This window comes from Cavia porcellus, unplaced genomic scaffold (genome assembly GCF_034190915.1).
Source record: "Cavia porcellus strain 051 isolate PalLab524CR breed Dunkin Hartley unplaced genomic scaffold, mCavPor4.1 scaffold_23, whole genome shotgun sequence".
Classification (NCBI taxonomy): Eukaryota; Metazoa; Chordata; class Mammalia; order Rodentia; family Caviidae; genus Cavia; species Cavia porcellus.
In genome coordinates this window covers 9,490,787-9,512,828 of record NW_026947506.1, presented here as the reverse complement: position 1 = coordinate 9,512,828, position 22,042 = coordinate 9,490,787, and the positions used below count along the sequence as shown (strand labels likewise).

The window sequence follows — 22,042 nt, the reverse complement described above, 5'->3', positions numbered from 1 at the left end:
CTTAAAATTGAAGAGTTTAATATAAGGCAGGAAAAACTAGGGAGTGATCTGGAGCTGACGAGGCGGTTGAAATTAAACATGTACTTCACTCTTGCTGGACAGTCCTTAAACAGAATATGTTAATATGTCAGAGTGTACATGCAGCCCAATTAAATGCTATCAGACTGATTTAGCTCAGAGCACCTCTAAGCTGCAGCTGATCTGGTCAGTCAAGGCTGAGTCTAATGATCTACGTGGTGGGGTGGGTCAGCACGTCGTGTTTTAACAGGGCATCAGAATGTTGACTTTTAATATTTCTGTCACACTACTATATTTGGGTGTGAATATCATATTATTAATTTTAGAAAGCCTGAAGATAAACAGACAAGAGAAAAACCAATTCCCACTGGAGCACAAACAGTCCCTGCTCAAGACCCGTGCTGTTCTAATAGTCAGACAGTAGGTTGGAGAAGACATTTTCAAGCAAGTATCCTTGAATGTCCAAGGACAAATATGTAACCCTCTTGATAATGTAAATAGTCACATATTTATCAGGAGAAAGGTGCAAACTCCCCTGCCTTCTTAGATCATTTACTAGAGGCATGGGTAAAACATAGGTCCATATCTCCTGATTCAATAGGCCTGATCATGCTTAAAGATACATTTACTAGCCAGTCAGTCCCAGATATTAAGAAAGACTTATGAATGATAGCTTTAGCTAATCTTGTATTGCTTCTGTTGTTTTCTTTTGATTGATTTTATTCTATTTGTTTTGTTTACTTTTCTTATATCTCATGGTATAGGCAGCTACTGTGAGGACAGTAAGAGGCATTGTAGTAGCCACTCTTGTTTTCCTATGGTTTCAAAGCCCTGTATTGTGTTCACTGTTCTCCTTTGACTGGTTTCGTTTTGTTCTGTTCTGTTCTGTTTGATTTTATTATTCCTGACAGTAAGGACAGTTATTTTCAAGATAACAAGAGGCATTATGGTAGCCATTACTGATTTCCTTTTATCTTGTTTTGAAATCCTATACCACATTCGTTATTATGCTTTTATTAACTATTTTATTTTGTTGGTTTATTCTCTTCAAAATAAAAAAAAATTTAAAGAATTAAGATGTGCAATGTACATGCAAAATCTCCCCTATAAATGCAATTATTTATTATTTAAAGAGAGAAAAAAACAAAACAAAGTAGTAAAAGGGTACAAGTAATACAGAATTTCAAGAAAAAAATACAGTAAGAAATCATCAGTTAATAGGTTACACACTGTCATCTCAGAAACAGTTGTCCAAATTACAAAACCAAAGCATACAATGTAGACATTCATACAGTGAGACTGCAGACAGTTCTGTTCAATGATCCATCAAAAACTCGATAATATGGTTTTCTATATTACACACTTAAATAGACATGCAGTTATATCCTTTAGATGACTTCCTTTTCCTCTTTTTTACAATAACAATTACACTTTTTAGGTTTTATTACTCCCACAGTTCTTATGACTTTTTTGAAGAAAAAAAAATGTGACAAAGCAACAGAGTCAGTTGGAACAGATGGATGGATATATTACTTGATGAAAAAACAGAATACCAGGTGATCAACAATAGTTACCATTATGCCTCTTGCTATCTTAAAAAGAGTTGCCTATATTATCAGGTATTATAGAATTAAACAAAACAGTGCAGAACAAGACCAATAAAACCTACATTGGAGACCATACAGGACTTCAAAAGAAGATAATAATCAAACCATAATGGGCATCATAGTAAATCATATTGCCTTCAAAGTGGTTGCCTATACCCTCAAAATTGATATTACCAAAAAAAACAGAATATAGTAAAATCAGTCAGAACAAGATGGGGGGAGCATTACAGGGGTTCAAATCAGGTTAACAGGAAAAAAAATTACTATAATATATCCTGCTATTTGTTAATTTAGTTTTCTCTTAATTAAAAAAAATAAATTATTTTTTAAAAAATAGAAAAAGGGGGAGATTGAGATAAAAGAAGACGTAGCAACAGAACAACACAGGTCAGAACCAAACAATTTAAGCATCATTGTGTTTCACCACCAGATTACCTGATATAATAGTAGTCACCATAATGTCTCTTTCCTTGAAATATATGCATAAAACTTCATACACTATAGCATCAAATATATCAAGACATTGTGAAGCCATTCAAGAGAATGAAAGTATTACAGGGTATTTAGAACCAGCTAACAGAAAACAAACAATGGTTTCTATATTATCTCTTTGCCTATAAAAATTGTGTTTATACTATCGCATATAGTAAAATATAATAAGATACAACAGGTTAAAACCAATGGAAACAGACAACAGCTTGATGGGACTTCAAAACAAGACAATATTAAATCAGCACTAGCAATTATGATGTCTTGTTTTCTTCAAAATAGCTATTTGTACTATCACAAGACAATAAAATCAAACAACTCAGATTAAAGCCATTCTAATTAATGAGTGAAACCATTATATGTCTTCAAACCAATATGATTGGGAATCATGATTACCACATAGTTTTATGTATTCTTATCATTTCTTAACACTAGGGAAACTATTCGGTATTTATACATGTGAGTTTGATTTATTTCACTTGTGAGTATGGTCTCAAGCTGCGTCCATTTATTTATAAATGTCTCAATGTGATCATTCTTTATATCTGAGTAGTACTCCATTGTATAAAAATACCACAACTGTTTGATCCATTCCTCAGTTGATGGACACTTAGGTTGTTTCCAAGATCTGACAATTACAAATTGTGCTGCTATAAACATGGGTGCACATATATTACTGTGGTATGATGCATTCAGTTCTTCTGGGAATATGCCTAGAAGTCGAATAGCTGGGTCAAATGGGCCTTCCAATCCCAGCTTTCTGAGAAATCTCCAGACTGACCTCCACAATGGTTGCACTAGTCTACACTCCCACCAACAGTGCAGGAGAGTTTCTTTTTCCCCACAGCCTCTCCAGCATTTGTTGTTGGTGGTTTTCTTGATCTTGGCCATTCTTACATGAGTGAGATGAAATCTCAGTGTGGTTTTAATTTGCATTTCTCTAATGAGTAATGATGATGAACATTTTTTCATGTATTTATTTGCCATTTGTATTTCTTCATCTGAGAATCGTGTATTCATCTCAGATGCCCATTTTTGGATTGGGTATTTGAATTTTAGGAGTCTGATTTTTTTAAAATTCTTTATATGGTTTAGACAGAAGTCCTTTGTCTGAGGGGCAGTTTGCTAAGATTTTTTCCCAGTTTGTGGGTTTTCTTTTCACTGTTCTGGAGATTTCTTTTGACATGCAGAAACTTTTTAATAAGAGGTGATCCCAGTTGTTGACTCTGGGAAGTATTTCCCATAAGGTTTGAGACCCATTCATGAATTCTCTACCTACTCCTGTCTTCAATGTTTTTACCCAATTTGTCTTCCAATAGATTTAGTGTTTCTGTTTTAATATTTAGGTCTTTGATGCATTTAGATTTTATTTTAGTACATAGTGATAGGCGTGGGTCTAGTTTTAGTTTTCAGCATATGGAGAGCCTGTTTTTCCAACACCATTTATTAAAGAGACTGTCGTTCATGCAGTGAACATGTTTGGTCCCTTTATCAAAGATAAGGTGGTTGAGTGTGTTTGTAGTTGTGGTTGTATCTTCTAATCTATTCCACTGATCTTCGGGTCTGTTTTGGTTCCAGTACCATGTTGATTTTACTACAGTTGTTTTGTAGTATAACTTCAAGTCAGGGATTGTGATGCCTCCTGCCTTGCCTTTGCTGTTTAGAACTGTCCTTGCTATTCTAGGTCTCGTCTCACTCCAGATGAATTGTAGGAGGGATTTCTCGATATCTATGAGGTATGTTGATGATATTTTTATCAGGATTGCATTGAATCTGTATAACAGTTTTGAGAGAATGGCCATTTTCAAAATATTTATTCTTCTTATCCATGAGTAAAGGATGTCTTTCAATTTTCTGAGATCATCTTCAATTTCTTAGTTCAGTGTATTATAATTTTCCCTGTATAGGTCTTTCACTTCATTCATGAGAATAATTCCCAAATATTTCATTTTTTGGCTGCTAGTGTGAAGGGTGTGGCTTCTTTTATTTCTCTTTCGGTGATTTTGTTGTTAGTGTATAGGAATGCTATTGATTCTTGAGTACTGATTTTGTATCCAGCCACATTGCTAAATTTATTTATTACATCTAGGAGTCTTTCAATGGAGTTTTGGGAGTCTTCTATGTAGAGTATCATGTCATCTGCAAATAATGACTATTTAACTTTTTCTTTTCCTATCTTAATGCCTTTTATTTCTCTCTCTTGTCTAATTGCTCTGTCTAGTATTTCCAGTACTATACTAAATAGGAGCAGTGATAAAGAACATCCTTGTCTTGTGCCTGATCTTAAAGTAAAGGCTTTCAATTTTTGGACTTTTAGTATGATACTGGCTGTTCATTTGTCTTGGACAGCCTTTATTATATTGAGGTAAAGACCATCTATTCCAATTTTCTGCAAGGTTCTTATCATAAACGAATGTTGGACCTTATCAACAGATTTTTCTGCATCTATAGAAATGATCCTGTGATTCTTACTTTTGTCTCTATTGATCTGGTGGATTACATTTATTGATTTACATATGTTCAACCATCCCTGTATGCCTGAGATGAATCCCACTTGGTCATGGTGTATGATCTTCTTGATGATTTGCTGCATCCTATTGCCAATATTTTATTGAGGATTTTTGCATCTGTGTTCATTAGGGACATTGATCTGTATTTCTCTTTTTCAGTTGGGTCCTTCTCAGGTTTTGGTACTAGAGTAATATTTGCTTCTAAGAAAGATTTAGGAAGGATTGCTTCCCTTTCAGTTTCATTGAACAGTTTGAGGAGTGTTGGCATTAGGTCTTCTTTGTATTTCTTGTAGAATTCTGCAGTGAATCCGTACGGGCCTGGGCTCTTCTTTGTAGGTAAGGACTTAATTATGTTTAATTTCTATTAATAAATACAATTATTACATACAAAAAAGGACTGTCCCCAAGAAGAAAAGACTGATCTGTCTAAAATCAAAACTGAAACACTACTTGAAGTTAATCTTCTGAATGAAGAACCATGTTCTACTTTTAAATATTTTATTATAAATTATTTTGGTATGTTCCTTGTTAGACTGTAGATGTTGAACTTTCTTGGTTCTGCTTTTCTGTTCTTGCTTTGCTGATTTAGAGAATCATTTTTGTATCTAAAAAACTTCTCCAGAAAATATTATCTAGTATCTTTGACTAATATTTCATAAAGTGAGGAAAACAAAATGCAAACCACAATTTTGAGAACACAAATGTGCAATTAAAAGCATAAATATGACAGACGACAGTGTACAATGGAGGAATCCTCCACAGAGAAGTGAGAGGGGAAGGTGGAGAAAGTTTCTATTACTCCTTGCCTTCCTTCCTGTCTTCCTTCCTTCCTTTTTATTAGATAACTTTCCATAGTGCCTGCTTTAATTCGTTATTTTGAACCTTTTGTGAAACTGTTTCAGATTTTATGATCATAATTTATGATCACCATAAAATACTTTAAAATGTAAAATACTTAACAGTTATTTTAAGCCAATAAGAACTTAACAATTTTATTTTAAACACAATAAACGTTAAAATAACAATCAAACAGAGTTGAAAAACAGGCTAGTAGGAGAATCATAGTAATTAATTGTGTATTGTTATAGTAATTGTGCAGAGTACATGATATAGGCATGAAATATAATCCCAAAACTTATTATCACAAAAGTTTCTTTTCAGTGAATGACCAGAAACTATCTGTATAACTATCTTAATCCTCTGTGTGTAGGTACATATATATATACATGCATATTGGTTCTTTTCCTTCCCTCCTTTTTCCATTTTTCCCATTACAGTCTTTCTTTTCTTTTGGACAGTTTCTTCCCTCCACATTATCCACTGTACATTTTGGATCTTTTTTTATACTTTTTGTATCTCACAATGAGACAATACAATACTTTCACACATAAGTCTGGCTTATTTCACTTATGAGTATGGCATGAAACGAAAGTTAACATGAATCAAAGATTTAAATATTAGAACAGAAACACTAAATCTATTAGAAGAGAAAATAGGTACAAATGTTGAAGACATAGGCATAGGCAGAGAGTTCATGAACAAAATCCAGATTGCGTGGGAAATACCACAAAGAATCAACCTATGAGATCTCACTTTATTTAAGAGTCTGTGCACAACAAAGGAAATTACCAAAAAAGTGAAAAGGCAACCCACAGAGTTGAAAAAAAAATTATAAGTAGTTGTCAATCAGAAAAAGGATTTATGTCTAGAGCACATAAAAACTGAAACAACATAGGCCATCAAAATTCAAATATGCAAACCAAAAGTGGGCATTTGAGATGGATACACACTTCTCAGATAAAGAAATACAAATGACAAAAATATGAAAAGATGTTCAACACCATTGATCATTCAAGAAATACAAATTTAAACAACACTGAGATTTCATCTCACTTCAGAAAGAATGGCTATCACCAAGATATCAACCAATAAAAAATGCTGGGGGGACTATGGGTAAAATGGAACCCTATTTCCAGAAAGTGTAGCCTGGTGTCACCACCGGAGAAGTCACTATGCAGCTGCCTCAAAAACTAGGATTGTAACCCCTGTTTGACCCAGTTATTCCCCTCCTGGGTATTTTCCCAGAACAATTAAAAACATCACACCACCGTGATATATGAGCACTTCTGTTTATAGCACCATAAGCTGTAATAGCTAAATCTTTGAAACAACCCAAATGCCTATCAAGCAGGAAATGGATAAACAGGTGTTTTATATAACAGATTACTGCACAGCAATAAATAAACATAAATGACAGTATTATAGGTAAATTGATACAACCTGAGACAATATAACTTTGATCAGACAAAAAAAGTTGAAATTTGATCCATCCCTACCACATTTTATATTATGATTTTTATCACTTATATGCTTTGCACTTAACATATTATAGTGGTCATCACCTTTCATAATTCAGATTTTAACTTATACTAAAGATATAAATCTGCTATCATTACTGTATGAGAATATTCTAAATTTTGCTATACACCAGTAGTCCATTCTTTCACATATTTTCATATTTCTAATTAGTGTCTTCTTCTTTCAGACAGAAGAACTTCCTGCAGCAGTTCTTATAAGGTAATAAATTCTAGTGGTTCTGAACCCCTCAGCCTTTCTTGTCTCTCCTGCATTGCTGAGGGACAGCTAGCCGGATAACTTTGCTTACATGCTTCTTTATGAGAAAAAGTCTTTTCTTTAGAGCCCAGGCTGTCCTGAAAGTCATAACCCAGGAAACGTGTTGACATTGGATGAGGTGTTCAGGCCCTTCTCTGTGGCAGTGGCACTGGTGTCTAAGGTGCAGAACTCATACAGCCACCAGGGACTCAAGGTCTGAAGCAGGGACATACATGGGGTGCTTACAGCTGTGGGGTAGAGGTGATTATGGTGACACTATCCAGGATACTGATGCACCAGGTCCAAGTTTGTGATGGGATTCAAGTCTCTATAGCATCCAGGAGACTGAAGATGGGAACGTGGGTGTGTACTGGTTACTGTGCCTTTAAGATCAGAGTGGGTCCAGCTGTCCATGGAAGCTGAGCTGAGGCCCCAAAGGCAGGTACACATGAGACCAGGATCCAGGGCATGAGCGTGGTCAGGACAGCAGTGAGTCTAGCCCCCGAAGCATGCTTGTGCAGTCAGCTTCAGAACAAGGTTCAGAATATAGGGTAGCTCTCAGTGGGAGCTGATCTGAAGTCTTTACAGGAGTACCTTGTCAAGAGAGAAACCTTGGCTCTGGGATCTGAACCAAGTTACTCAACTCTACAGTGGCTCCGGTGTGTGGAACATGGAGGAGCACTGCATCCAAAGAGTCTGGTTTGCAGTATGAGCAATCCTAGGTCAGCCAAGACTTCATGGTCAGGTGGGGGCCCAGGATGGAGAAAGGTAGAAACCTGGTACCCAGAGGGGAAATGGCAGTTTGTTGAAGGGCAGGTGTATATAGTCAAGGCTCTGTCTCTGGGGTCCCTAGCAGGAATACGTTCCTTCAGAGACAAGGGATGCTAGTGTCCTTAGCAGACAGATCACGGAAGAACATAGTGTCTCCTGCCTCACAGCTAACACCAAAGCCTCCACTTCTGTCACTGTTCTCAGCCATCTCCAGGCAGGTCAGCTATGCCACGCTCACCAGCGGTCCTTCTGTGCAGACCTTCTCCTACTGATTCTGCGTCCCGCACTGATGTAAATTCTTAAATGAGCAATTGAGCTCTCCCAGAGTTACTTCATTTCTCTGTTCCTGTTTGTTTTTGTTTTATAATAGTGGAGGTTATGGTGGGTCATGAGAGCTGGTAACTCCCACTCAGCAGCCCTGATTATGAGGAGCTGTCATTTTTTATTGTAAAACTTTCAACAATATATAAACCTTTATAGAATATGGATTTTTAAATTGAAATCAGCACACCTATAAAATTTATCATTAAAAAGTGAAAAACTCAGTAGCATGCAGGATATTCAATGTGTGTAATCACTGCCTTTATCTGGCTGCAAAGAATTTTCACCAGCTAAAAGGAGATCACTCAACCTCCAGTCAGGTGCTCCCAAGTCCTCCCTTCACAGTTCCTATTCTAGTTTATAAAAGAACTAAAATTTCTTTCAGTTATGAAAAAATTAAAACTGGTACTCAAGCAACTGCATGCACAAAGATGATCACTGCAGTACAACTCACAACAGTCAAAAATGGAAACTACCTATATGTCTGTCACCCCAAAGGAAACCTCTTGCCCAGTGAGTGCTTTCTGCCCTCACAATCCCTTTCATAGTCCAGTAGAATTACATGTAAGTATTCAAGCAAATACATAAACACAACAGGATTAGTCACAGTGCCCAAAGATGGAAACTGCTCAAAGTTGTCAATAGAATCATGGATAAACAAATTGTAGTATAGCTGTAGTATATCAAATTGTGGCATAAGTTGTGCTAATAACATAGAAGCAATTATTTTAAATTATGTATTTCTTTAAATTGTATATTTTATCCATTTATTCCTAGTCAGGTTTCCAATATCTACCATTAAAATTTCAAATTTTAAGGACCTCAAAAAAGCAGGGACCACACAGATCACTGGTCATTTGGGCAAAGAAAGTAACTAGTGGATAAATTACATTAGCAAAACAAATATCCCAGTGTGAGGGGAAAAACACTAATTTACATAATGTTTTATAGCTATACTTAAGCACAATAAGAATATACAAAACTATATATTCTGTTCGTTGAGTCACCTATTCTTCAAATTCTTTCATATTTATGATCCCAGAATCTCCCCAACACAGCCATTCATGTTTCCCTATCTCACAGAACAATGCCGCAAAGCCAAATGACATACATGCCTTCAACCACCCATGCCAAACAAGCTCTTGTGCACAATTTTGTCTCAGGTTCCACATTTTGCAGCATACTCTTTAATAACGAAACACAGTCACAGCCGTAACAAGACTTTTCCATTAGAAAGACCACGATTTTCCTATCGGACATGTTCACACTGTGCTTGTGTCAATCTGGACTATGATTTCATATCAGCCTGAAAATGACACCAGAAATGATCACACCCAAGCCTCTACTCCACTGATGTAGAGACTCACTCGCAGATCCCTCTGCAGAGACGTTATAAGCCCAATTAGCATTCTTTTCATTTCTTATTTGAACTATCTTAACTTCTTGAAATTTTCTGTGGCAAGGAAACAATGAAAAATATTCAATTCCTTCTTATAAATCCCATTTCCAATTGGTCATTTGTGTTTATTTGAAATTCTGTCCTGTTTGACAGACAAATTAATCAAGACTTTCAATTTCATCTGGACACATCATATATTTCCATCAAAGTGGAAGTGTACTTGTAAAAATTAGTATCTGTGCGCTTCTGGGAGAATATGATGGACAGATAACAGCTACTACAGAGGCTCTCTGAAAGACTCGGCTCAGAAGTCAGGAAGGGTGCGGAGTAAGGAGACATAAGCTGGTGGAGATATGCTCTGCTGACTCAGGAATGAACTGGGCTGAGAGAAACCAACTTGGAACGCAGTCCTGGTGCTAAAACAGGAACAGAAAAGCCTCAGTGTGGAGGCTGGAGCCTGCACCATTGGAAGCAGCGATTTGGGTTTCCCGCTGCGCAGGCGGCTGCCTCTACATCAGCTCGGCAAGGAGAGAGACACGCAGAAGCTCTGAGAACGGGAATCTTCGAACGGAGTCGAAAACAGGACAGGCAGGGAGGCATGCACTGACTTGTGGTGAGGTGAGTGAGAGAAACTGACACTCTACCACAGTTTGACTCCAGCGGAGGACATTCTGGGCCCGGGCAGTCCTGCGGGAGCAGGGCGCGGTGGTGACTTCAGCCACACATCCCCCTCTCAGGCAGGATTGGTGAAAAGTGCCTAGCCTACGTGACACTGCTGGCGGACCCAGTAGGCTAGCCCAATCCAGATCCCAGAGCCTGACCGTGGCTGGGAGGGGCAGGCCTGCATAGGCTGCCTGGTCTGGAACTTCCTGGTGTGCTGCGGTGGGTGGGAACACCTAACCAGCGCAATTCGATCAGGCTGTGGCTGACAGGGAGAGAAGCTGGGCCTCCTATGTAAGCTTGCATATATAAGAAAAAAGAATATGGGAAAAGGCAGCAACAAGAAAGGCTCCTTGGCCCCCAATTCTGAGAAACAAGTAATAGCGGACACCGCACCAATAGACATAAAGCGCCATCTAGAGAGCCTCATAGATCAGTTCAGGAATGAAATTATCAATGACCTGAAGCTATGCAGAATAGTTAGAGAAATGCTAAGCACCACCCAAGAAAAAACAGATGGTGGAATGGAAGAACAGAAAAAGAGTGGAGAATTGTTTGATGGAGAAAACAGAGAAAGCATAGAATAAGTGAAGCAGGTTTAAAGGGACTACCAAGAAACTAAGAAGTCTATCGAAAACTGGCATAACAGCTTGAAAGAAACTAAGGACAGACTATCTGAACTGGAGGGCAGATTTTTAATATGGGAGAATGAAATGAAAAACTTCTTAAAAATAACAAAGAAACAAACAGCAATAATACAAAGACAAGAAGATGATAAGAGGATCCACAACTTAAGGATTAAGAACATAAAAGAAGAAGTAGGGACACAAACAAATGAACTACAAAAGCTACTCACAGAAATAATCCAGGAGAATTTTCCTAATTTAGCAAAAGGTAAAGATACTCAGATGTATGAGGCATACAGGACCCCAGATACCTACAAACCAAACAGAACAACACCCAGGCATATAATAATAAAAATTCCAGAAATTCAATACAAGAACAGAATATTAAAAGCTGTCAGAGACAAGAAACAGACCACTTACAAGGGAACACCCATCAAAATTACAGCAGATTTCTCTGCACAAACCATCAAATCACGAAGAGTGTGGGGGGAAGTAATTCAAGCTTTGAAAGATAATAATCTCCAGCCAAGATTGAGATATCCTGCACAACTGTCCCTGGAAATTGATGGAAAAACAAGGTGCTTCCAGGATAAAGAGGAACTGGGGGAGTTTGCAACCACCAATTCAACTCTACAGAGAGTATTGCAGGATATTCTAAAAAAAGAAAAATACAAAGAATCCAGAAATAGTGGCGGGGAAGCCACAACGAATGGAGCAGAGAACAAAATGAAGAAGACAAACTGACAGCTACTGACAGAAAAAGAGCTCAACAGAAATGAGGCAGAGAAGATTGGATGATAGGAACAGCTATTTTGGAGAAAATGACACCTTAATAGGTAATACTGATTTAGTATCATCTTGTTTTGAAGTCTCATCAAGCTTTTGTTCTTCTGTCTCCATTGGTCTAAATAGGTTGTATCTTATTAGATTTTATTATGTACGATAGTATAAGCAAAAACCTTTTAAAGACAAGGAGATTATACAGAAACCATTGTTCATTTTCTGTTAGTCGATTCTAAATACCCTGTAATGCTGTCATTCTCTTAAATGGTTTTACACTGTTTTGATATATTTAATGCTACAGTATACGAAGTTGTACTCAAGGATTTCAAGGAAAGAGACAATATGGTAACTACTTTTATGTCAGGATTATCTGGTGGTGAAACAGTATTCTGCTTAAATGGTTATGTTTTGATCTGCGCTGTTTTGCTGTTATGCCCTCTTTTATCTCAATCTCCACTCCATTATTTACTTTTTTATTTTTATCCTTTTAATTAATGGAAAAATAAATAAAAATAGCAGGATATATTATAGTAACCCACTTTGACTTTCCATTATCTCGATTTAAAGCCCTGTATTACTCTCACCATCTTGTTTTTGACTGATGTTCCCCTATTCTGTTTTGCTGGATAGTATCAGGTTCGAAAGTTTAGGCATCAACTGTGAAGATAATGAGATTCATTATAACGCCCATTCTCGTTGACTTTTATCTACTTTTGAAGACCTACAATGTCTCCAATGGTTTGGTTTTGTCGGTTTTGTTCTTTACTGTTTTGTTCAATTGTATTATAACTAATGATATAGGCAATTCTATTAGAGATAGCGGGAGGCATTATGGTAACCACTGTTGATCAGCTTGTATTATGTTTTTACATTATCTATTATGTCCACCCTTTTGACTTGACCGACTCTGTTCTGTTATGTCACATTTGGTTTTACTCTCTTCCAAAAAAGTAATAAGAACCGTGGGAGCAATGAAACCCAAAATGTGTAATAGTCATTGTACAAAAGACAGGAAAAGAAAGTGCTCTAAACTATATAACTGCATGTATATTTAAGTGTATAAGACAGAAAATGATATCACTGAGTTTTATTGGATCATTGAACAGAACTGTTTGCAGTATCATTGTTGGAATGTCCACTTTACAAGCTTTAATTTTGTGACTTGAACAATTATTTCTAAGATGACAATATGTAATCCATTAACTAGTGATTTCCTACTGTTTATTTTTTTTTCTCTGTAAATCTGTATAACTTGTACCCTTTCTCTGCTTTTTTTTCTCCTTAAATAAAATTTTAAAAAATTAGTATCTGTATATCAAATATGCAACCTTTAAAACAGTAGTACTGAATCATTTTAAGGAATACGTTGCCACCCTCTACAATTCTATAAGCTGACACATTACATCTTCTTTGGAGCTCTCTGCAATCCTCAGTGTTCATGAATGTCTTTCTCCACTCCATGCTCTCATCACAGGTGCATATTTGAACCACAGACTTAAGGTTTTGAAACAATATATCAAACAAATATGTGTATAATAGACCCTTTAATAAATGCATTGAATGTGATTGCTTTCAAGTTAACGAAATGATTCAGGAAGATATTTTCATAACAATATGAAGAAAATTATTAGAGCTTTAAGATTGGGTGACTGAATACATTGACCATGATTCCGTGGATTAAAAAGCAGAACCTAAAAAAAATTGACATCATCTAAAAGTTCAGAGTATGAACCTAGAAATAGAAAACTATTTTGTTCAGTGGAATGGAAGGTGAATTCCTCCATTAAAATGTTTTGATTCTATTTCTGAAGCTTCACCTTGGACAGAGCGTCCCTCAGTGCCTGGTGCACCTGCTTGTTACGCAGGGTGTAGATGACGGGGTTCAGCAGAGGGGTCACCACCGTGTTCACCAGAGCAGCCTCTCGGTTGTTGTCCAGTCTGCTCATTCTCTTTGGCTTCACATAGATGAAGGCGCAGCTGCCATACATCAGAGAGAGGACAATGAGGTGAGAGGAGCACGTGGAGAAGGCTTTCTTCCGCTCCTTAGCTGATGGGAGGCGCAGGATCGTGAACACTATGTTGCTGTAGGCGAGGACAGTGATGAGGAAGGATGTGAAAATGATAACAAAGGCGTGGTTGTAGAACAACATTTCAATAGATCTGCTTTCAGGACAGGAGAGCCTTGTCAAGGGTCCCAAATCACAGAGGAAGTGAGGAATGACATTGGGGCCACAGAAGGACAGCTGGGACAGCTTTATGACCGGAATCACCATAAGCAGAAATCCCAAACAGAATCAGGCAGTGACCAGCAGGATGCACGTCCTTGTGTTCATGATGGTGGGGTAGTGCAGAGGTTTGCAGATGGCCAGGAATCGATCCAGGGACATGATGGCCATCAGGAAAAAAATAGTTGCACCCAGGAAAACGAAAGCAAATGCTTGTGTGAAGCAGGCAGCAAAGGAAATCGTCTGTCTCCCTGACAGAAAGATGGTCAGGAGTTTAGGAATAACCGTGGTGATGAAACCACATTCACAGAAGGAGAAAGTGCTGAGGAAGAAGTACATAGGGGTGTGGAGGCGGCGGTCAGCCCAGGTGATGGTGATGATGAGCGAGTTCCCCGTGACAGAGGCCAGGTAGGCCAGCAGGTGCAGCAGGAAGAGGACCTTCCCCAGGTGCTGGACTGCAGGGAAGCCCTCCAGGGTGAACTCCAGGACTGCTGTGCTGTTCTCTTCTGCCTGGATTTGCTTTTGCATTTCTTCAATCTATTTCCACTGAAATACATGGAAGTTTCCTCGCTGAAAAATGCAGAACATTTTTTTATCAAACACATAAAATAACCTCAACATTGCATTTGGATTTGCTTGCTATTTTTAAAAAAAATTTGTTTCATAAATAAGAAATGTGCATATAGTTAGTGCAATTTTAACAGTATTACTCATTTTCCTATATAGTATATTGCCAAGTAACAAATGTTCTTCAGTTATCTGAAAGGAAAACTATAACTGCAGAGCAAACACACTGTAGCTGACTGTGCATAGCAGGTGGCACAGTACTTACTTAACATTCATTAGGTCATGGTTCAATCCTCAATACCATATACACACACATGCGCACACACTTTCACAAACATATGCACACACACACAATGGTACGGAATTCTGTCCTATCTCCGGGTCATTTTGACATATAGCCTGAGGTAGGTCAATGTAAGAGATGTGTTTTTCTCTGTTAAGTGGTCAGTCAAGAGAGGTATTCTATGCTTAGAACCTTCAGTCCATAATTTAAAGGATGCTTGGCATTAAGCAGTAAGATAGTCTACATCCCTTCCCTCTAACAATGGTTTTCTGATTCTTTCTGACCCCCTTTATTGCTTACCTTAGTAGAAGAAATATTCTCTTCTTCCCCTTAAATCATAAAATTCTTATATGAGACTTGTCATTTTGATCAACTGGTGTTATCTCAGATCTCTGACTCTGCTGTCTCACTGAGCCAAGCCAAATACTCTTGCTTTTTGGGTGAGAGATAAGCTCAGGGGGTGACAAGTGTTTCAAATCACAACCAAGGAATGTTCTAGGCAAGATGTTCTAGTCACACCACGGGTGGGTGGCGAGGTAGTGGGGTCATTCAAGGGCCACAGCTCATCACAGTCAGCTCACAGTGCCCAGAGCTCTAGTCCCTGCTCCTTCACACTTCCAATAACCCAGAGGGATAATGCTCTATGCAGCTAAAATGTAAGTAAACACTCACATTGGAGCTGTTCTTAAATTGTCTGAGTGAAAATTTTAATATGTGCATCTCATTGGCAAGTCTTTCCTCTTCAGTGAATTCCCTTCTCATGTCTGGGAAAAAACCAAAGAGATATTGCAGTGAAATCTCACCTGTTGAAATCGAGGAAAAGAAAGCAGAGCACAAACCTTGGTCCTTTGGCGCACTTGGGAGTGGGCTCACTTGAAATCCCGAGCAGCTGTCCTGCCCTCCTTGTGCCCCCAGGTTCCCATCCTGGTCCTGCACCAGTAAGGGGTGACTTTCTGGGAGAAAAGTCTAGAGCAGAACAAGGGACAATGGATTCTCACTACAACTAGCCCATTATTTACCCATGATTTTTCTAAAATGTAGTCTAGGGCACTGGACTGGTGATTCCACCTGCCCGCCAGATAGTACACCAACAGGAGCAGAAATGGAGGTGGTAGGAACCTACTTGACTTATGTTTCCCATTCAACTGTCTCTTGATACCAACCCAGATCCATTGGGGCCAGGGGACAGCACCAAGGACACCATTGGAGAAGATGTAAGAAAGCCAGCTAGAGAACATTGTCCCTCTAGATCACTGGTGGCTGCTAATTCAGCACTGTTGGAAATAGAAAATGATTACCATGAGTAATAAGAATAAAACATTGGGATTTAGCACCATAACTATTCACGTATTATATATGAAAATATATTAATATGAGCTCCTAAGTGTCTGATTATTCCCATAAAAACTTGAAAACTGAAGTAGATACAATCACCTCAGGATTTGTAAAATTCCATGTGCATGACGTTGCTGAAAGGAATTTGAGAGATTTGGCTGGGGCTGGGCAGCCCCTGAGAGCAGTGAGGTGGACCTCAGCCTCCCCGTGCCAGGAAAATGTCAGAGCATTCAAGGAGACATGAGGCTGCAGTAAGAGCTGAGGTCTCAAAACATAGTGCCCAGATGTCCAGTTTCAGCTTAAAATTACTCACCACACCAAGAATTAGAGTCATCTCCATTTGAGTTTTACATTTTTTATTTTAAAATGAGCAAAGAAAAAGTGTGAAAATGATGATACAGTATTTCAAAACAGACTATAAAGGAATTAACAATGATTAATGTGTTACATATACTGAAAAACTGTTCAAACAATGAAAGCTCAAGCCATTTTTTTGTTGAACTACCGGAAATTAATAATATAATTTTCATATATATATTATAGAGAGAGATTATGTATTTGTTCTCTTGGTGTATTATATATATATATATATATAATATACATATACCACTGTACTACATATATGTTTATCATATATACATTTATATATCATATATACTATTATACTATATACACACTATATAATATATTAATCGTATACTATATATAATATAGCATAATACATAGTATACTATATACTATATAGTACAGTATACTGTAGTATAATACAGTATATGACATAGTATACTATCTATAGTATTATTATATATGAAAATATATAATATGATGTCCTAAATGTCTGATTATTCCCACAAAAATCTTGAAAATTGAAGTAGATGTGATCACCTCAAGATTTGTAATATATGACTTGCATGATATTGCTAAGGGGAATTTGAGAGGTTCAATAGTGACATAGTATACTATATATAGTATACTGTGTCTATATACTCTATAGTATATAAGTATAAATATATACATAATACACTAACAGGAGCACAAATATATACACATATATGTATTATAGATAATATTTTCCATTCTTTCTTTCTTTGTTCCTTTCTCACATCCCAGTTATTCCTCCCATTTTTAGCCATTTCCACCCCTTTCTCTTTCACAATATCTGTTGTACATTTTGGATCCCAATAACTCACTCGGTTTTTTAATCCTAGGGAGACAACACCATGTGCACCCACTTAAGTCCAAATCATTTCACTCATGAGCATGAACTCAAGTTGTGCTCATTCACCTACAAGAGGCTCAAGATTATTCTTCTTCATATCTGAGTAGATTTCCATTCTATAGAAGTGCCACATCATTCTTATCCATTCTGCACTTGATGGGAAATCTACCCCTGTTTTAGCAGGTTCCTGGTTGTGTGGAGCATTGTTTTCTCTCCTTTGGCTTTAGGTCTATGAATCTTCTTTCAAGTTAAATGTGTTTCTTGTACACAGCATATTAATGGATCTTGTTTCTTAATCCATTCTTCATGTGTTTCTTTTTATTGTTGAATTCAACCCATCTACATTAATGGTTATGACCAATATGTACCAGCTTGTCTCTGCCATGCTGTTTTCCTGATAATGGCCCCTTCCCTTTCCTCTCCATTCAATTTCTATCCCCTGTTTTTGCTGTTCCTGGAATTATGGTCATCTATCTGTCTCTCTAGAATATCATTTAGTACTCTTCACAGTATTGGCTTGGTGGTCATGAGCTCCTTCAGTTGGTGTTTTTCATGGAAGTATTTTATTTGTCCAATAATTTTGAAAGATAGTTTTGCAGAGTACATCAATATGGTGTGGAAGTTGTTTTCTTTCAGACCTTGAAATACTACACTACAAGCTCTTGTTTTTTTATTTTAAAAAGAATAAAACAAAAGAGAACAGAACAAAGCAAGTAAGAACAAAACAATGCTACAACATGGTACTTCACAAGACAACTGGATATCAACAGTAGCTACCATAATGTCTCTTTTCTTTGAAATAGTTGAGCATACCTTATAAACATGGGTGCACATATATCACTGTGGTGTGATGTTTTCCATTCTTCGGGGAATAGGCCTAGAAGTAGAACAGCTGGGTCGAATGGGACTTCCAATCTCAGCTTTTTGAGGAATCTCCAGACTGACCTCCACAAAGGTGGTGCCAGTCTACACTCCCACCAACAGTGTAGGAGAGTTCCTTTTTTCCCACAGCCTCTCCAGCATTTGTTGTTGGTTTTCTTGATCCTGGCCATTCTTTCACGAGTGAGATGGAGTCTCAGTGTTGTTTTAATTTGCATTTCTCTAATGACTAATGATGAACATTTTTCATGTATTTATTTGCCATTTGTATTTCTTCTCTGAGGACTGTGCATTCCTATCAGATGCCTATTTTTGGATTGGGTCTTTGAATTTCAGATGTCTGATTTTTTTAATTCTTTATATGTTCTACACAGAGGTCCTTTGTTCACTAAGATTTTTACCAGATTGTGGGATTTCTTTTGAGATGCAGAAACTCTTTAATAAGACATGATCCCAGTTATTGATTCTGGGAAGTATTTCCCATGTAATTTGATTCTTGTTCATGAATTTTCTACCTACCTCTATGTCTTCAAATTTTTGCCTACTTTGTCTTCAAAAGATTTACTGTTTATGTTTTAATATTTATATCATTGATCCATTTAGACTTTAGTTTAGTTTATGGTGAAAGGCATGGGTCTAGTTTTAGTTTTTGGCATATTGACAGCCAATTTTTCCAGGACCATTTATTAAACAGACTGTCTTTCTTTCATTGGATGTTTTTGGTCCCTTTATGAAAATTAAGGTGACTGAGTGTGTTTGTAGTTGTAGCTGTATCTTCTAATCTATTCCATTGATCTTCAGTCTGTTTTTATTCCAGTACCATGTTGATTTTATTATAGTAGTTTTACTATAAACTCTTCTTAACTTGATGGTTTCTGTTGTAAAGTCTGTCATGACTCTGATGGATTTTCTTTATAGGTGATCAGTTTCTTTTTTCTAAAAGTTTTTAATATTCTTTCCTTGTGATAAATTTCTGGGATCTTTATTATTTTATGGGTGTAGATTAATTTGGTTATGGCTAGTTGGAGTTCTAGATGCCTTGCTTATCTGCATGTCAGGTCCTTTTTCTAAGCTGGAGAAGTTTTCTGCCATCACTTCTGTAAATAGTCTTTTTAAGTCACTTGTATTGACTCCTGCATTTTTGCTGGCAGCTATCAATAATAAACTATTTTTCTTTTGCATTGTCTTGCAGCTGTTGAATTGTTGTTTCTAGGGTTTCTTGTTATTTTTCAGTGATCTTTTCTTTGATGATCTCAGCTGAAATCCCAACTTTAAGTTCTGAAAGTCTATCTTCAGTTGTGTTCAAGCAGTTTTCTCAGCATTTAGTGGAGTATTTAATTTCATGGTATCTCTTTGAATCTGTTTCATGAGTTCTAATTCTTTCTTATTTTGTTAATTCAAGGTTCCCATAATTTTCATTTGCTTCTCTTTTTTATCTGTCTTCTTTAGATAAACTCAGAAATTCTTTCATTATGTTTGTCATTTCATCTTTTGCCTACGATATTGTTTCTGATCTGATTTCTTTTACAATCTGATGAAGTTGATTCTTCCCTTCAGTTGCTATCATTTCAGAAATTTCAGGTGTGTGATTTCCAATTTATTGTATGTCAATATCTTCTGTACCTGTTCTGTCTGGTGGAGGTCCAAGGTTCTATTTTGCTCCTTCATCTTGACATTTTCCTAGTTTCCTCCTGAAAAGCCTGTTGCAAAGTCCCAGGTGCTTCCTGAATCTGATGCCCTTTTGTGGTATAGGGGAATGTGCCAGGCACTTGAGTTTCTCTAAACCTAGTTTCCTGGGTAGGCACTGGAGGGCACAGCAGACTTCTCCAGAACCTCCTGGCTACAACAAGGATTCCCTGATGGCCATAAGCATAGCCTTCTCCCATTTCCCACTGGCTACCAAGCTAAAGGACCCTGATGGCGGCCAGCTTTCATCTACTGAAATGTTAAAAGACAATCAGTAGCACTAACCTCAAGATGACAAAAATATTGGTACTATATGACAAAGAATTAAAAGAAGATATCATAAAATCACTTAATGAATTATAGATGCATTAAAACATTTTCAAAACTTTAGCAAAAAAAAAGAAATTTTAAAAGTTTTCACCAACAATTAGAAAATTGAAAACATAACAATGATACAAAGTTTACAAACTCAATAAATGCCCCAACATCCAGATAGAGACAACATAGAGGAAAATTAATGAACTGAAAGGTAGAGCAAGATTGCAAAACTGGAAAATGATTTAATAAAAATTTACAGATCACTCTTCTTAATGAATGTAGTTGTAAAATCCTCCATAAGATACTTCTAAAGAGAATGCAACAAATCATTAAAAAGATCATACATCACAACTAAACCAGAATTGTCTCAGAGATTCAAGGATAGTTCAGTACACATAACCCAAAAAAATGTGATTCATCACATAAACAGAAGGGAAAAAATTCCACACTGCTGTCAAGAGACACAAAGAAAGCTTCTGACAAAATCCTACCTCCATTCATAATAAAAACTGATGCAAACAGGTACACGAGGACCTTATCTCAATCTGTTAAGAGTAATAGATGGCAAATGCACTGCTAACATGTACTCAACGGGGAAAATTGAAAATATTTGCTCTACAATCAGTAACTAGACAGGAGCTTTAACTCTCACTACGCAGGATAGTGTTCAAAACTTCAGCGAGAGATATCAAGTAAGAAAAAAACAAAACATGTACAGGAAAACAAGTCAGACTATCCTTATTCATGCATGACATGATCCTTGACATGGAATATCAAACTCCAACAGAAGCCATTTGAAACTATTAAAGTCAGCAAAGAAGCAGGATACAAAATCAACATATACAAATCAACAGTATTTCTGTACACCAACAATGATGTCACTGAAAAAGAAACTAGGAAAAATATTATTTATCAAAGTTTTTAAAAGTTAAATACCTATGAACCACCCTTACTAAGGAGGTAGAAGGCCCCTGTGATGAAAACAATAGTGCTCTGAAAACAGAGATTGAAGAGGATTTCAGAAAATGGAAAGACCCTTCACGTTTTCATTTCTTTTATGTACACTTATGTAAGTTCACCCTTATTTTGTGTTTTCATTCCATATTTCTAACATGCCAGGATAGCATGTTTCTAACATGTTTGGACAGGAGGAAATCATGGGGGCAATGGCCCCCATGATAGAGGGTAGAGGTCACAGACACGGAGGGATGGCAAGGGGCCATCGCCTCCCCTAGACCCAGGGGTGGGCACATTGTTCTGAGCACCTAAGCCTCGGGGGCTCTGCCCCAGCCTCTGTGCACAGGGACACAGTGCAGGAACCATGAGCCCCATGGGGTTTCCCATGTTTTCATATATTTGGAGTGCAGTCAACACTGGCCTTTGTAAAACACCCATAGCATCCAAGTCCCCAGCAAAGAGGACCTTGACTCAATTGTTCCTTCAGGGTCCACTTAGAATAATGTCTCTGCCTCTCCCGGGTGTCTCCCACAGACTAGGACACATTTTGCTAAATGACTCAAAAATACTTGGGCATATCTGCTTGTTAAATACAGAAAAGAAAACTTCGTCCATCCAGACTGGTCGTGGTGCAGACCACTCACTGCCTCACTGCCTCAGTGTTCCCAGTCTCACACACGGCAGACAGAGAGGAAGGCCACAGGTGGCACGCGTGGGTCCCACAAAGGTGCAGTGACTTCCTCAAGGTGAGGATGTGTGTCCTGGGGGCGCCTCCT

At 37.4% G+C, this 22,042-nt stretch overlaps 1 protein-coding gene across 1 annotated transcript; it reads right to left on the bottom strand.

Annotated features, from left to right (window-relative positions):
• Positions 1 to 13,596: 13,596 nt before the first annotated feature.
• LOC100717254 (olfactory receptor 6C75-like) lies at positions 13,597 to 14,550 on the bottom strand. Its single transcript, XM_063233519.1, is given in 1 exon segment — positions 13,597 to 14,550. A coding segment is annotated over 1 exon segment (954 nt).
• Between the last annotated feature and the right edge of the window lie 7,492 nt (positions 14,551 to 22,042).